General features: G+C 44.5%; 1 protein-coding gene and 1 long non-coding RNA gene across 4 annotated transcripts in view; one reads left to right on the top strand and one right to left on the bottom strand.

The window, feature by feature from the left end:
* SLC2A9 (solute carrier family 2 member 9) overlaps positions 1 to 17,751 on the top strand; it is a 241,274-nt gene that overhangs the window by 207,899 nt on the left and 15,624 nt on the right. For all 3 annotated transcript variants that reach the window (XM_039248991.1, XM_039248989.1, XM_039248988.1), the window contains one exon: positions 16,876 to 17,003. In XM_039248991.1, the coding sequence (XP_039104922.1) occupies positions 16,876 to 17,003 (128 nt within the window). The remainder of the gene's footprint in view (positions 1 to 16,875; positions 17,004 to 17,751) is intronic.
* On the bottom strand, positions 914 to 13,176 carry LOC120243001. Its single transcript, XR_005531200.1, has 3 exons — positions 13,128 to 13,176; positions 8,637 to 8,774; positions 914 to 1,187 (listed from the first exon to the last, which is right to left on the bottom strand). It is a non-coding gene; the product is annotated as an uncharacterized LOC120243001 (long non-coding RNA).

The raw sequence follows: 17,751 nt of genomic DNA, 5'->3' as shown, positions 1-17,751 counted from the left end.
TTTTTACCTTTAACAAAACTATATTTCCATTCTTTATATCTTTCTTACATACCTCCTACTTTCTTACATACAGAGTTACTTTTCTTATTTCCAACCGTCTTAAGTACACTTAGCTGAATTTTAACTGCTAGAAACCTTAGTCTCCAGTGGAAACTAAGTAGTAATGTGAACTCTGTATCAGAATTTTTTTAAGATGGCAAAATTATGAATCCATTAAACACAAAGCACGTTTTTTTAACAGTTCCAAATATCCTTTTTTTTTTTTTGCAACAAGTCCAGAGCACAAACCTACATCTAGTAAACAGTGCTCTTGCTTCTTATCGCAGTAGATAGCCAATGAATTTAATCTCAATTTCTCATGCAAGCAAAACTTTAACATTTTAGGTTACCAAGGACTTTGAAAGTTATCTTAACAATTACCCATGAAAACTATCAAACAGACCAAATTAACCATAACTTTATTTTTTTTTAATTTTTTCAATGTTTTAAAAAAATTTTTTTATTGCTGAGAGAGAGAGAGAGAGAGGCAGCGTGAGCAGGGGAGGGTCAGAGAGAGAAACACAGAATCTGAAATAGGCTCCAGGCTCTGAGCCCGACGTGGGGCTCGAACCCACGAACCGTGAAATCATGACCTGAGCCGAAGTCGGATGCTTAACCCACTGAGCCACCCAGATGCCCCTTAACCATCACTTTAAGTCATCCTTTTGTTAACAAATTGGAACAGAGATAACATGAGCTTATTTGACCTTCAGCAGATCTAGGCAGAATACACGTTTCTTTCTGTTTTCTTATTTTTTTGATAAACATTGTCTATCTCAAACCAGCAAACTTAAATTAACATAAACACTGAATATGTTTTACTTGAGTCCACGTAAGACACTTTGTTCCCCATGGTTAATTTTTACCTGGAAAGTTGGTGGAGAAATCGGACTTCAGTGGTCTTCCCTCCTCACATCTAGGGGAGGAGGAGGAGCTGACGGTGCCTGAGGCACTGAGGAGTCAGTTATGCAGGCTGCTCCCTCAGGTGGTGCAGGAAAGGAGTGGGCGAAGGGAAGGCACAATAGGAGAGGTGCCAGCAGAAGGCAGAGAAAGAGAATTCTCAGTTTTAAATCAGTTCCAACAGAGGAGCAGACTTCAGGTTTCTTTTGTTTGTTTTCCACCAGTGGAATTAGGCAGTCCATGTCAGTCTGCAGAAGACAAGGAATTTCCTCTAAACTAAAGGAGTTTCGGCAGCTGCTTGGGAATATTCCCTGAAGTCCCTGTTCTGAGGTAGGACAACCAGAGACAGTTGGCTCTAATTATTATAGTCATTGACCCAGAAAATGAATGAGAGACATGTCAGTTACATGGCGACTCCAACCTGCCGCCCAGCGCCCAGCGCCCGACGCCTTAGAGTTACAGCTTCGTTCCTCTTCCCTTGTGGAATTACCAGTGCGACTCTAGGAGTGATCAGCACCCCCTTCTGCCTATTACGGGCAGGTCTACCAAAACGAACCCGGGTTCTTACCAGTCTGATGGGTGCTCCCTGAGCTGGCTCCTGGTTCCATTAGCACACGGGGGTCCTCGCCCCAGCGTGCCGGGAGGGCTAGTCTCCTGCAGATCAGGTGGCCCACTGGGGCCAGGTGAGCCGCCTCTCCCGGCGCCCTGAGGTTGGCATCCCCGGTGGCAAAGGAGGTGGTAACACACCATCTCCGAACCCTGGACGAACCCCCAAGTAATGTAGCAGGATTCTCACACAGAGAGTCGTGACACGGAGGCTTTTCTTTCCCGGAAGCAATTTTATTCCAGCCGGCATCTCTCAGTTGGGTTTGTACCCAAAGAACTGAGCCCCAGACACCACGTCGAGTGGTTTCTTATATATTTTCTTACTTCTTTGTCTCCCATATATGGTAACATACAGACATGCAGTCTGATTAAAGTGGTCTCATGTTACAAGGTTGTGAGGGATATTGTCACATACACGAATAGCAAGGTTGCCTTGAGATGTTCTTTTTTTTTTTCTTTCCTTAGGGAGGGGACGCTACCACAAGGCTATCCCAGCAGTGGTAGCAATTGTCATGATAGCTATGATACCCAAGATAGCGGCTATCAGCAAACCTACAAATCTTTTTGTACTCTGTAGCCCATGTTTCATGACTATTAAAATCACGTGCATGTCTGGAGATTTTTCCCAGGTGTGGGAGTATTTTACAGGTAGACGTATTCCCAGTCTTCTATGGGTTAAAAGAAGAATATATGATCAAGAGTTAAATTTCCATCAATACAAGTAAACATTTGGCTTCGGGGGCAATATAACTTTCTTTTTGAATGTTCAAATGCTATTCTTCCTATTATAAACACATAAGGGTCACAAACACACGCCTTTAACCCTTTTTGTTCTGAAAGAGAAAAATGTAGAGAATAATATCTATTTTGATGAATATAGGAACCATTCCATATTGTGACGTGACCTAGGGTACCAGTTATTTTCCATAAATTCTTTTTTTTTTTTTTTATGGTATTCTGTGAATGGGGCAGGTGTCTGTGCCATTGGATGGGTCCATTCCTCCATACGGAGGTCTGGGGAATTATTGGATCTCTGAATATATGCCATTTTAGAATCTGATGTGAGGAGCAAGCTCTCCCAGTGCAATTGGGAACTGCCATCCTCTTAGGGGGGCAATCCCATACACTCCCATAGGAATCATTAATCAGAACACTGGGAAAGGAGGCTCTACAATCCTCCCATAATGGGCATATTCTGTCATCAGACCATGTCTGTGCCATTTTGCATTTTGGAACAGGAGGCTGCCATGCTAAAATCGATATCCTTTTTCTCCTTTGATTGAAAGCTTTTAGTTAATATACGGTGGAATAAAGGTTTACTAGAGCTATTATTACTAGGAGAAGCCACCAGCCATCTTTGATCTGCTGGTATAAGACAACTGAAGTGATGGCCAATGCATATTGGTCTAGATTGATATCCCAACATTAAGTTGACAAGTAAGCCTTCTTCCTGAGGTATTAAAGGTAATCAGGGATCAAGCACTCCAGGTACACATCTTGAAGCATTAAAGTAAATGGGAACTATATCATCCCCCTATTCAATTGGGTGTAGTAAGGGTGGATTGGGTATGTAGGCCCAGTAAGTGAAATTATCCGTTTGAGCCTGACAGCTAGGGAAACTTACTGCCTCCATGAGGAGGGCCGTCATAGTGAGAGCCATGTTGTTGGGAGTAAAGGGGTGTTGCTCATTCTCTAAAATCTCTTCTGCCTCCTTGGTGAGCTTCTCTATCTGTCCCCAAGTTGGAATTTTCATTCGATCTCTTCCCGGAATCATGATCTGGGTGTTCTTTATGGAAAGACCCTCGAAGCTGATGATCAGAGGGACTGGCTCAAACCCAAACCTCTTCCTTTCGCTCATGTCAAATCTTCATAAAATGGGAAGGAACCCAGATGGGCTTGACAGCCCCATTAGGTAGGACACAGGCATAACCTTTTCCCCATGTTAGTAGATTACCCAGTAACCATTGATTAGAAGTAATATCTTTCCACCAAATGGGTGGATAAGTTTTATTTTGTTCTTTAAGGACAAAATACCGCTCTATTGCCACAGTATCTTTATCATCACGATTCAAAAAAATTTAGAGGGAACAAAGCTTGTGATAATATTTCTTGAAGAGGACTCTGTATTCCGCCTTTCCATTTTAGAATTTGATTTGCTCTTTCAACAATTTCTTGTCCTTGAAGATTGTAAGGGATTCCTGTTATATGCTTCACATGCTGTAATTGTAAAAAGGATTGTAATTTTGTAGATGTGTAAGCTGGAGCGTTATCTGTTTTGATGGCTAACGGCATTTCCCATTACTGCTACTGCAGCATGGAGATGTCTGATAACATGTGTAGCCATTTTGCCTTTTTAAGATGTGGCCCAAATGAATCTGGAATAGGTATCAATTGTAACATGAACAAATGACTGTCATCCAAAGGAAGGGACATGAGTGACATCCATTTGCCATAATTCATAGGGAGCTAACCCCCTCGGGTTCACCCTGGTGGGTGGAGGAGGAGTGTTGATTGTAGCACATGATGGACATGATTGTAAAATTTCATTAGCTTATTCATTGGTGATAGGAAAGTGATGTCACAATCCTATTTTATTGACATGAGTTAATGAACAGAAATCAGAAGCCTTTTGAAATATAGAAAAAAATGAGCGAGTCAGCAATTGCATTGCCTTCAGACAATGGTCCTGGGAGGCCTGAATGACTACGAATATGGGTGGCATAGCTGACAAATGGATCGAGAAGATGTGGTTTCTCTATACAATGGAATACTACATGGCAATGAGAAGGAATGAAATCTGGTCATTTGTAGCAACATGGATAGAACTTGAGGGTGTTATATTGAGGGAAATACATCAGGCAGAGAAGGACAGATACCATATGTTTGCACATATAGGAGGATTAGGAGGAACTTACCGGAGGACCGTGGGGAAATATAGTTGGGGAGAGGGAGGGAGGCAAACCATGAGAGGCTCTTGAATGCTGAGAGCAAACTGAGGGCTGATGGGGGTGGGGGACAGGGGAAGGAGGGTGATGGGCATGGAGGAGGGCACTTGTGGGGATGAGCACTGGGAACCAACTTGACAATAAACTATTTAAAAAGTTTTAAAAAATATGTTTTAAAAGTAAAATAAATAAGTACATAAATATAAAAGAGGGGGGGAAAAAAGAAGGGAGAGGACCGAAAACAAATAAGCAGTTGAAGTTTTTGAAACAGGGTTTGTAAAGAATTATCAGAGGTAGAAATGGTAGCAGTTTTAATAGGATTTAAAATATAGATGGTGTATATTGAGTCAGAGAGTAAGTTAAAAGCTGAAGAAACATTCTGAGAGTTATAACAGCCATTAACTCAGATTTTTGTGCTGATAATGCTTTAGTGGGTATAATTTTTGGTGTAGGTCAATGATAGCATGCCTTACCTTTTATTGACCCATCAGAAAAATAGGAGCATCAAGAAGAGGAACATTAGCAGTAATTTTGGCAAGATAAAGGTCGTCTGTTTAAGGAAAGATATAGGAAAGAGATAATAAGCAAGGAGGGATAATGTGAAGATGTAGATCCTATAAAACCATTTAAAGCAATTTTCCAATTTATATTGTTTTGGAAGACATTTTCTATTGCATTTTATTTAAAGGTAAGACTATACTTTTAGGATCAAAGCCTTGAATTTGTCGGGTTCTTTTTCTTCCGACATAAATTAAGTGTCCCATTTGGTCCAGATAGGTGGTTAGGGTTTTGACCGTATTATTTGGTAAAAATAGCCATTCTACTATTAGTTCTTTTTGTATAAGGAATCCAGTAAGAGTGTGAGAGGTGTGGAAAATAAGGAGAGTCATTAAAACGTCAGGCAAAATTCTGTCAGTTTGCACGGATCGGATCTGATGTTCAACAAATTGTAACTCCTTCAAAGCTTCCTTAGAAAGAGTCTGAGGACTCTTGAGATTGGGATCCCCCTTTTAAGGTCACAAACAACTGTTGCAGTGCATAAGTAGGGATTCCAATTTTTGGTCTAATCCAATTAATATCTCCTAACAGTATTTTAAGGTCATTTAAAGTTTTAATATTATCTTTGCATATTTGAATCTTCTGAGGCCTAATATGAATTCTATCCATTATATATCCGAGATACAAGAATGGAGATGTTTGTATTTTTGGGGGGGAGATAATTTAGTTATATTTATCAAACTGTGACTTAAGCATGGTATAGGCCTTTTGTAATTGCTCAGGATCAGATGCTGAACATAAAATGTTGTCCGTGTAGTAAATTAGGTAAATTTGTGGATATTTTTCTCTGACTGGTTGAATTCCCTTAGCAACATATTCCTGGCATATGGTGGGGCTATTTAACAATTCCTTGAGGCAAAACCTTCCATTGATAGCGTTTAGAAGGGTCCTTTAAATTGATGCTAGGGCCAGTGAATGCAAAACGAGGAAAATCTTCTTTGGCTAAAGGAACAGTAAAACAATTTTGTAAATCTATAATAATCACAGGCCATTCTCGGGGAGCCATATTTGGAAAGGGCAACCTGGGTTGTAATGTGCACATGGCAAAATAGTAGAATTAACCATACGCAGGTCTGCTCGCAATCGCCATTTTCCTGACTTTTTCTTAATCACAAAAATAGGTGAATTCCAAGGACTATGGGAGCCTTTGATATGTCCTTTTTGTATCTGTTCCTCTATTAAGGTTTGTGAGGCTCTTAGTTTTTCTTGTGTTCAGGGCCACTGCTCCACCCAGATAGGCTTGTCATCCTTCAAGTTAAGTCGAATGGGCTCCGGAGCAGTGGCCTTGGCAAAAATGCTGAGAAGTACATCTTGGAGATGATATGACTAATGAAGCTCTCCAATGACTTACTAAATCTTAACCCCATAAATTAATGGGCAAGTCAATGATATAAGGTTGTATATATCCTCTTTGGCCTTCAGGCCCTTCACATGGAAGATTATTTAGGCTTTGATGCACATTAGTCGCCTGACCTAATCCAGTAATAGTGATAGAGGCCGGGCCATAAGGCCAGTTTTTAGGCCAGTGTTGAGAACTAATAATGGAGACATCTGTTATCTTATTTTAACGTAACAAATGGGTTTGTCTTGGTATGATTTTTCAATTAAGTATGTGCCCGCCTTCTCTGTGATTCCAAATCCTCCAGCATTTCTTTGCTTATTCAAATATTGACCTTCAAAGTAGGGGAGAAGTAGTAATTGGGCAGTATCATCTTTTTTAAAATGGTAAGGGAGCGAGATAGACATTAGGACCAATATCTCTCCGTCATAATCTGAATCAATAACCATGGTATGAACCAGAACTCCCTTAGAAGTAAGACTAGACCTCCCTAAGAGAAGCCCACTAGTCCCTTCTGGCAGCAGCCCAAAAAGATTGGTAGGAATTTTCGTGGGCTCTGTAGCAGGTAACAATATGAAGTCCCCAGGAATGGCACTATCTAAACCAGCACTTCCTGGGGTTGCATGTAGTAAATCTAAACTGGTGAGGCGACTGGAAATGTTGGGATTGGAGAAGAGGGAGCCTTCTTTTCTTTCAGGGCTGAGGGCTTGCCCCGAGGCAAGTTTCCTGATAGGAGAGATCCATTTTTATGAAATTTAGAATGACATTGATTGGCCCAATGATTTCCTTTGTGGCATCCAGAACATGTGCCAGATGCATTATTTTTATAAGTTTTTGAGGGAAATTTTCCTTTTTGTTTACACTGAGCTTTGGTATGGCCTGATCGCCCACAATTAAAACATTGTCCTTTGAATTTTGTATTATTGAATGAAAGCCGCCATGGTTTGTGCCAATAAGTCTGCCTTGTAGGTTTCTGTTCCAATCCCTTGACATAATTTGATATAATCAGTTAAGGGCCTTTGCCTTTTAAGTGGCGCAATCCCCTGTTTAGAATCAGCATTGGCATTTTCGTATGCTAGCAGTTGTAAGATGGTATCTGCTGCCTCAACATTATTAATCTGCCGTTTGATAGCCTCCTGTAGTCTAGCAATAAAATTGGTATGAGGCTCTTTGGCGCCTTGGATTATTCTATGAAAGGTGGCATTGGCTGAGTTTTTAGATTCTATTTTTTCCCAAGCACGTAGACAAAATCATCTCAATTGTTCAACTGCTTGGTCATCCATTTGTATTTGATCTTGCACTCTAGCCCAGGCACCAAACCCCTAAGGATATGGGGATCTTATTAGCCCTGTTATGGGCTGCAGCTGTTTCAGCATGGTCCTGCCACCAGGTTCGAAATTGTAAAAATTCACTCGGTGACAAGACCGTTCTTGCCAACAAAGACCAATCAGTAGATATAAGACGATTGCCTTCCGCCATGCCTTGAATAATGCCATGAGTGAACGGTGAGTTAGCACCATAATTTTGTACTGCCTGTTTAAGTTCTTTTAATATTTTAAATGGGAAAGGCTCATGAATAGCCTCCAATATACCATCAGGGTGATTAGCATCCTGACCAGGAGCAATATGCTCTCGAATGGTGACTGGAAACCTAAAATGCAAGGCATCTAAATCCCCATTTCGTTGTGTCTCTAAGAGTCCCTTTTGTATGGGAGATAGGATGGGCACCCTCCGTTTCTCATAAAAAGACAGAGCTGATGGCTTTGGCACAGTAAAAATGTTTCCATTGTGTCTGCCTGTAACAGTGGAGGGGGAGGAAATTTCTCATCTTGAGTTTCATTTAGTGTAAGGTTATTTATATCAGTGCCTTCTGGGACTGCCTCTTCTGGGCCGTCCTTTCCTATGCTGGTATCAGATTCCTCATTGCTATCAGACTCAGGGGTCTGCAAGGCTCCAGAATGGAGTGAGTAAGCAACCAAGTAGAACATATTGTAATTGGAATCTGTCTTCCTTTTGCATGCAACGTCTTAAGCTCATGTCCTACCTTTTCCCAGGTCTGTAGATCTACAGTCCCTAATGTAGGGAACCAGGAGCAGTGTTCTTTAATGACCCATAAAAGCTCCAAAAGTTCGCCCTCCCTGACCTTTGCTCCCCCCTCCTTCAGGAGCTGTCTTAATAAATATGTAAGGGCAGTACTAGTCTGGTCTCTCAGTGTTACCCATGCCCTGCGATAAGTACCCACAACTCACCAGCGGGAGAAAGACGCTGCCGTGCAGAAAACCACACTGGGGCTGCTTCTCCAGTTCTCACTTCAGGTCCCTGTTCAGGCGCCACTTGCCGCCTTCCGTGACTGCACACGGGTGAAGAATGAGGCGCAAATAAGTCAGCTGCAAGAGAAAAGGAGCAGGGGACCACAGCTCAGAGACACTGCCGCCCCCAACAACTCCGCATTCCCGTATTTACTGGAGAAGCCATCGTCAGTCAGTAGAAGACTTTCAGATTGTTCCAGCGTTCAGCGAGTGATCTCATGAGACACACAGAACGTGCTTAGGCAGGTGCGTTACGGTTGATCAGGCACAATCAGTGAGTCTCCTCTGATCAGGTGGTATCTGAGGAAGGGGAGAAAAGGGGCGCGGGGCGCTGCACCCTGAGCGGGCGGCGTTCCCAGCTGCTGGGCCCCCGTGTCATAGATTAGCCGCTTCCCAGACAGACATTACAGAGTGTGTTTTCTAGAGCTGTATTAATCATTTATTAATCACCATATAGTTTTGTGTACAGTTCATCTCCAGAGCTATATTTTAAGTGTCACATTGTTTCGAGGGGCCGTCACAGGCATCCTCCAAGGTGAGGGGCTTCCCGAGCCGACAGCCACCCCCCTCCAGAGCAGCCCCCTTCTTGCACCAAGCCGTGCTGGAGCCAGCTTCACGCAAGCCGCAGGTGTGCTGATGTGCTCCTGACCATTGTCACAAAACAAAGCTGTTTGGGAAATAGTGCATCCACCCTTTCTCCAGAGTCTCCTAGAGAATGGGCAGTGGGAGGGTCTTTTATCCGAATCAGAAGCTCTTGGTGACTTCCTGTGGCATTCAGCTGCTCTGCGCCTCAATTTCCTCATCTGTCAAATGGGCATTTGACTACCCCTCCCCTAAGGTGGACTATGTGGACTAGTCACAGAGAGTAGTAGAGTCTAAAAATGTCCAGCACAGGACTTAGAGCATAAATGTTGGATAAAAATGGATGAGCCAACAGAAAAGAATAAGTCTAGTGAAATAAGCACAGCAAAATATCCGTGAAGAATTTTCAAAATTACATTAAATTTCCATTTAAGTTTGTTTATTTATTTTCAGAGAGATAGAGCGCACAAGCGGGGGAGGGGCAGACAGGGCAGGTGGCGGGGGGGTGGGGGTCAGAGGATCTGAAGCAGGCTCTACGCTGACTGAAGGGAGCCCACTGCAGGGCTTGAACTCACAGATCATGAGATCATGACCTGAACCAAAGTTGGATGCTTAACCGACTGAGCCTCTCAGGCACCCCTTAAATTCAAAAAATGTTAAAGGTATTTTTAAAACTGGTGCTTAAGGGGAAAATACTTTAAAGGATTAAGTAGCCTAGGGGCACCCCTGTGGAGATTATTAAGGAGATTTAAGAGCCCTTATTAAAGGGCTTTTCAAGTTGATGATAGTGGCTCCATTCAAAGGTAATCATATGAATTATAGAAAAGTTTGGACCGTAGCCCTTTATTTCTTTTATACAAAAATGAGATAAAATTTGACATTTTACCCAGGTAGCTGGCAAGAGCTAGAAAACAGAAGAGGAGGGGGAAGGGCCCAACGGGTGTGTGCAGGGAAGATGGAGCTTTCTGCTGGAGCGCCGCAAGCACACATTGCTAAGCACGGTCCATTTGGGCCTCAAAACAATGCCAAGAGGGAGTGACTATTGCTAGCTTCATCCTGAGATGTGTTTTCCACACAGTTTCCCAAGAGGCCCCAACTGGATTAAGTTCTGCTGGCCCACAGAGGTAACTTGCTGATAAGTCTACACCTTTCCTTCAGTTACCCGCACCCTTACCAGCATTTCCTACGTCAACTCACACACAAGACCCACGTCAGGGTCTGTTTCTGGGGGAATCCAGAATAACATAGCCAGATAAAATAATAAGTAAGAACCAAATAAGATAACAAGGCCAAGAGACATAATCACAATTTGCGAAGTCTAAGCAGCACCGTAGGATGTGGCAGTAGGTGTGGCTCCTTGATTTGAAGAGAACTCTGTGCGAGGCACGCTGGGTACAGAGTGGAAACAGCTGCATGAATCCACTGTCATCTTTCTGTCCTTTTGGGCTGAGAGGTGCAGTCAAACTAAGGCAGGATTTTGAGTTTGAAGATCCAACTTTGCGTCCTCTTTTGTGGGGTGACTCAATTGGGTGGAAGCCCTCAGTGGGGGGCGGGGGTAGTGATAGAATTCACCCAAAGCAGAGCAAAGGAGAAAGACATTTACTGAATGCAGCCACTGCAAGGGAGCAGCAAGCAGGACAGCAAAGGAGAGACTGTCTGGCACGGGGGGTGGTGAGGGGCTATCATGATGGAGGGAGTGAAGAGGTATGAGAACATGTGGAATTTTCCTTTTTTGGTGATTGTGCCCCATGCACAGTTGGAGCTTATGGCTGGTTCAAGGTGGGTCGCTTAGTGCACCTGTTTGCATTCTGCCCACGGGTCACTGGGAGCCCTATTGTCTTGCTCATGTTTCCATTGCTCAAGCCTGTTACCTAAAAGGAGTCTCCACATCTTTCATTGACAAGTGGGACCAGTAACATGAGCCCTTCATCTTCGAGAGCCTCAGTTTCCTAATCTGCAGTGATAATTCGTAACTCATAGTCTGTTTGTGAAGAAAGATCCAGTGAGATTGGCATCCAAAATTTTTTTGTAAACAACAAGATCCACAAAACAAAGGGCCCCAAGCAGAGAATTTGGAAGAAGGCATCCCTTTGTCAAAATCCTGTACTAGAAGGGAGTGTTTCCAACTGACCTTTAATTCTGAAGCACATTATTTTAAAATGAGTGGCAACTATATACCTACCACAAGAAACAGCAATACCTTTCCTTTAGAAAACAAGTCAATAAGGGATTTTAGGTAAATATGGTCATGTATAGCCTTATGACAGAATCTTCCTCCTACCAATACCTAAGAAAGTGAGCTTTAAAAAAATAAAAAAAATAAAAAAAAAAAAAACAAGCAAGCAAACTGTGATCTAGGAAAAAAAATATATGGACAGCAGCAAGCCAAGAAGGAAACATACCATGGCTTTGAAAATTGGCAGCCAGAGGAAGGATATTCTAGCATAGGACATTCTGTCTCCACCTTCCGAAACAGCACTGACCAGGGAAGGAGATTCAAAACACTCTAAGAACCCTCACTGACATCCCTGATTGGTGGGGGATGAGTGAGGAGGTGAGTCAGCATGCTGGGGAAGATACAGTCCTCCCCAAAAGGCTTCCCATTTTCCAAGACTGTATCCTAATTTGAGGAGACCAGTTGAATCCCACAGAAGCTGGACATTCCCCTGACCTCCCAGAATGGGTTCTGGTGCATATCACTTAAAATCTCAGAGACCAGAGCAGACCCCAGTTCTTCCAGAAAGGGCTGACAGCAACTCCCGCCAACTTGTCTCTGCTCCTCACCCCCAATGTTGGCCTCCATTTATGGAAAAACTACCAAAAGACAGTACTCACACCCTAAACTGTGATTTGAAAGACAAGACATCATGGAAGAAGATAAGAAAAGGTGTTGAGGATGAATCACCACATCGGGGCCGATGGCAATCGGAATGAACAACACACTGTACTATAGAAAGACAAAGAGCAGTGGCCCAGGGAATGCACCGAAATGGGATGAGAAGAAGGAAGAAAAGAGAAGAGATGGAGAAGAGAAAGAAGGGAGAGATTGCTCCAAGCATCTGTCTGTGCAGACACAAGACAATAAACTCATTCAGGAGATGACAGACATGGAAGAGAGAAAAGATTAATCCGACATATGGATAATCACTGTCTCTGGACTAGAGAGTCCAACAGATAGAACAGAAGAGGCTTTCAAATCTAATATAGGAAGATTAATAATAAATAAAGAGTGATCTGTAGTCGAGAGGGAGTCACTGTGATCTAACAAAAACTGTTATGGGGAGACCAACCCCAGACACATCACAGTTAGTGGACAGTTAATAACTTCAAGCATAAGGAAAGATTTCTCCAGGCAAAAGCCAATTGCCTAAAGGGGGAAATATTAGACTAGCTCTAGGCTCCTCTATAGCAACAGTCAATGTCAGTGCCAAGTACCAAAACACAAGTGGAGGTCATCTCTGGGTGGAAGGTTTAGGGATGACTTTGGTTTCCTTTCATGCTTTTCTACATTGTATGCTTTCTTTAACTGTTAAAAATGGTTACATAATGGGGCGCCTGGGTGGCTTAGTCGGTTAAGCGTCCGACTTTCGCTTGGGTCATGATCTTGCGGTTCGTGGGTTCGAGCCCCGCGTCAGGCTCTGTGCTGACTGCCAGCTCGGAGCCTGGAGCCTATTTCAGAGTCTGAGTCTCCCTCTCTCTCTGACCCTCCCCTGCTCACGCTGTCTCTCTCTCTCCTAGAAATAAATAAAAATATTTTTTAAAAAATGGTTACATATTACTCATGGTAATCAGAAAAATAGAATAACACTATTTTCATTTTGAAAAACAACATAAAAATAAAGGACCTACCAGAAATCCATTCTGTTGCCACGTCAAACCCCATTCTTTCTCATTTTACTGTGGATTTAAAGATAAAACAGTGAGAGAGAGGATCTTAGGAAAGCAGGCTAACAATGCCTGCAGACAAAAGAGAAAAATAAATTCCAGAATTTGGTAGGGCACTTAGATAAAACCCTGAATACTATTAAGTTCCTTTCCCACATTTTAAAAATTGTAAGCATCTTTAGTCTTACTTGCATCACAGTGGAGTCATTAAGACTCAGACTGGCAGTTGCCAGCCTTGAATTCGAGTCCCACTGGTGGTATGATTTGAGGAAATCAGTTAAGTTTCTTATGCCTCTGTTTCTTTATACATTAAATGGGAAAAATAGTAGTAGCAACTACCACATAGTAGTGGTAATTAAATGAAATAATGTACGACAAGTGCTTTTTACAGTATGTGCCACTTACTGTCACCACCATCAGCAGCTGCAGCAGCACCATTGTCCTGTCTATAATTATCACCACCAACATCTTCATTTTGTCATCATCATCTTCATCATCATCATCATCATCATCATCGTCATCAGCAGTAACAGCATCACCATCACTGTCATCACCACCATCATCCCCACCACCACCACCATCATCATCATCATCATCGCCATCATCATCACCATCACCATCAACATCATCACTAACATCGCCACCATCATCCCCACCACCACCATCATCATTACCACCACCATCATCATCATCATCACTACCACCATCATCACCACCACCGCCACCACCATCATCACTATCACCATCTTCATCACTCTTAGCTAAGAGTTCTTGGCCATGTTACTCCCCTTTTCCGAGCTTCAGCTAACTCATTATAAAATGGAGGGAAACTATGCAGGAAAGTTTTAAATTATTATTATAGAAGCAACATATATTGAATGCCTCTCATGTGCCATACTTAATACTAAGTGCTTACACATAGTAGTTTATTTAATCCTCACAAATACCCCTGCGGTAAGTTCCTACTGCCATCACTGTGCACGTGAGAAAGGCCTTAATTCTAGAGAGATTTGTTAGAGTTGCATTTAAACCTGTTCTTACTGACACCAGAGGCCAAGCCCTAGCCCCCTGTGCTTCACCACCTGGTTGGTAGATTCAAGGGAGATCATGGAAATGAAAACCAATCAGCAAAACAGGCTGTACAAAATTCTTATGGTTTCTTATATTTGCCCTCAGAGGTAGCCTGAAGGGAGGAGAGAAGAGACCCAATGTAGATGTGCTGTGAACTTCACAGTGTCTGCATCATTCCTCGTGGATCCCACAGACCTTTACCTAGCACCTAGTATATGTATCCTAGGTCCTGTGTGAGGAGTGAGGGCCATCATCAATCAACAAGTTGTGTGGCCAAGCCCTGAAGAGAAAAAGTGACACACGGCTAGGCAGGTGTTTCAACATTCCCTGCTCTCTGTAAGCTGATGTACCAGCATCAGGAATGTTAATCGAGCTATCCACAGGTGCTTCCAGAACACACCCAGGAAAGTCAGGGTAGGTGAAATGCCAGCCCTCAACCCTGTTCAGACTTCATAATAGCTGTGAACTGACCCCCAAGGATATGCTGCAAGGCCCACAGTGTCATTAGCCACAGCAACAACTAGGTGTGTGATGCAGACTTTCAAGGAGGCAATATTCTGCTTGCTAAGCCCTAAAGGTTGGTTTTAGCACATTTCAATGTGTGACCATTGTTCTCACACATTTTGATAGCTACCTTTAAGATATGGAAAGTCTACTTTCTCTGGAGTAAACAATATATCAAATCTTTTCAAAACCAAATTTGAGTTTCTGACACAAGTAAGTAAATATTGATCACACATCTACTCTCTGCCCGAGATGCCAGGCAAATGGGGATACTGTCTGCCCTTAAGGGCTCATAGTCTAATGAGGGAGATGTGGGGCTGGTCCTTTCTGAATTACTTTGATGTGCTGAAGTCCAAGGTTTGCTGGCAGAATAGGGGGTGATAACAGTGAACACTGTGGAGAGACAGGCTTATGTCCTGGCTCTGTGACCTTGGGTTTCTTGGTTGAACTTGATGATCAGTATATGGTTGTTTGTAATACTCACACTGAAAGTTTTGCCTCCATGGGGTGGAGTCTCTGAATTCTGCCACTTCCTTCCATCTGCCTCCCCACTGGCACCATGCAAGCCCTCTAGATAACCATGGCCTCCCTTCTGCACTGCCCAGCAGCCTCCTACCACTACTCCACTCCCAGTCCCCTCTCTAAACAGCTATAATCTCTACGAAATGCAGGTGGACACATCAGCCCCTACTCAAAGCCCCGCACTGGTTTTCTTCAAGAGCAGACCCTCTCCTTGATCTACAAGAGGCTGCTTAATTGGCTCTGCTTGCCTTTCCCTGCTTAATGCCATTCTTCGGTCCCCTCCCTCAATAGAATGGCCTCTCCTCTAGACCTTAACCCAATCCCTGCTACCCTCCGGAGTCTCTGTCCTCCCATCTCTGCCTGGCAGTCTTCCCCAAATCTTAGCAAGCTGTTACCTCCTTCTTCAAGTCACATCTCAGCCATCATCTCCCAGAGAGCCCTCCTTGACCACTATGAATACAGGCTCTCTCCATTTGCTGAGTGAGTTCCCTCCATGCTTAGCGCATGTCGTAATTACTTATTCATTCATTCACTTCCTTTTTGATAAACAAGTCATCTTGCCCCCCTTCCAGATGAGGGACTCCCAAGGGAGCAGGACATGGTCCACTGTAGGACCAGCTCCCGCACAGTCAACAGTCATGGAGCCCTTGAGTGTCTTCCTAGAGTCTGGCAAAGGTCCCTCGGGCAGTCCCCTGGTGCTACCCTTGTCTGTACACCACCAGCATGTAGCTCTGATTGGCAGAGAGGGGACTGCATTTGGGGGTGGTGCAAACAGGACCCCAGTGGCCATGCTGAGCCCCAGGTCGTGGGTCTGGGCACAAGGCTCAATCCCAGATCTCTCCGAGTTCAGGAAGAGTAGGGTGCAGATTTTGGAGATGCTCAGCTATGCATGACACCCCAAGGACATTTGGAAATGGGTGGAAGCCCTTTGGGGAGCTCTGGGCATCCAGGAGGTGAGGGGTGACAAACACCCCGCAATTGCACATTATAGTCCTCAAGTTAAAGAACTGTCCTCCCTTAATACCAGTGAGTCACATTCTGCTGCCAGGGTGACTTGGGATTGGGACCCACCAGACATCCAGTCATGGGGAGATCAGGAAGACGAATGGCTCGCCAGTTGAGTGAGGGCTTCCATCCCATCAGGCAAGGATTCGCAGCGGGGAAGTGCTGGCCTGTGGAGGGTGAGTCCCAAGCCTGAGTTCTGGCTCTGCTGTTCAGGAGCTGGTGACCTTGAGTAAGTCAGGTAACCTCTGAGCTTCAGGTTTCTCTCCCAAGCAATATGGGAGCCAATGCCTGCCTGACACAATATACCAGTGAGTGTCACTTGCCTTGTGAATCAAATTGGTACCTATTGTACTCATTCAGTGGTGGATTATGGCTTGATTCAGAGGTTGTTTGGAGAGCTAGGAGGGTCGGTCCACTCTCGTTGGGATGTGCCGGGTCAGAGAGGCAGTTTGTGTACTCCGAGGAGCTCCGGGCTGACTCCGGCACGCATTCCCGAAGCTGCCCGTCACCCAGGCAGAGCTGGCTCCTGCCATACAGGGATGGGTGCTGGCCGCACAACCTTAGACCTTGTCGGTGTGATTAACCCTGTGCCCTCGCTCTGCCACCGCAGGGGGCATCCCGTTCATCTTGACCGGCGAGTTCTTCCAGCAGCCGCAGCGGCCGGCGGCCTTCATCATTGCGGGCACCGTCAACTGGCTCTCCAACTTCGTCGTGGGGCTCCTCTTCCCGTTCATTCAGGTATGACCGCCCAAAGGCTCTAGCCCACAAGATGCCGTTTGTGCGCTGTGCTTGTCACGGTGCTGGACAGGGTCCTGCGATGGTGACAGTGCACACTGCACCGTGCCGTGTATCCAGCAGCCTCGTTGTCATCATAACCAAGCTGACGGCGTCACTGTCCCCAGGGTGACCGTGACGGACAGGAAAATGCTCATCAGGAAATGGATACAAGTTCTTTCTGTGTAGGTCGACTCATTCATTTATTCAGCACATATTTAGTGAGCCCCTACTCTGTACCAGGCACAGTTTCAGGCGATGGGGGCAGAGTGGGCACAAAAACCTGTGCCCTGTGGTCCTGGAGCCGCAAAGGGAAGCAGCAGAAGCAGACGTGCTATTTTAGATGCAACAGTCAGGGAAGGCCTCTCGAGGGAGGTGACACCTGGGCAGAGACCTGAGTGAAGTGAAGCAGCCCAGGAATGGAGAGGTCCAGGCAGAGAAACAGCAAGTGCAAGGGTCCTGAGGCATGGCCATGCTTGGCCTGTGTAAGGAACAGCAGAGGCCAGTGTGGCTGGAACAGAGTGAGCCAGGAAGATGGCAGAGATAAGAAATGAGATCAGAATTCTCTGGGGGCAGGGACCCAAAAGACAAGGACTTCACAGGTGTTCTGCACAGAGCCAGGGGCCCAACTGCATGCCAGAGAGGGTCAAGGTCCTCTGCTCTAATGCCCGCAGGGCTCCATGCTGCCCATGACAGAAGTGATACCATCAGT

Source organism: Hyaena hyaena, unplaced genomic scaffold (genome assembly GCF_003009895.1).
Source record: "Hyaena hyaena isolate Hyena2069 unplaced genomic scaffold, ASM300989v1 scaffold_328, whole genome shotgun sequence".
Taxonomy (NCBI): domain Eukaryota; kingdom Metazoa; phylum Chordata; class Mammalia; order Carnivora; family Hyaenidae; genus Hyaena; species Hyaena hyaena.
Note: the sequence above shows the minus strand (reverse complement) of the source record. Positions and strands in the feature narration are given on the sequence as shown.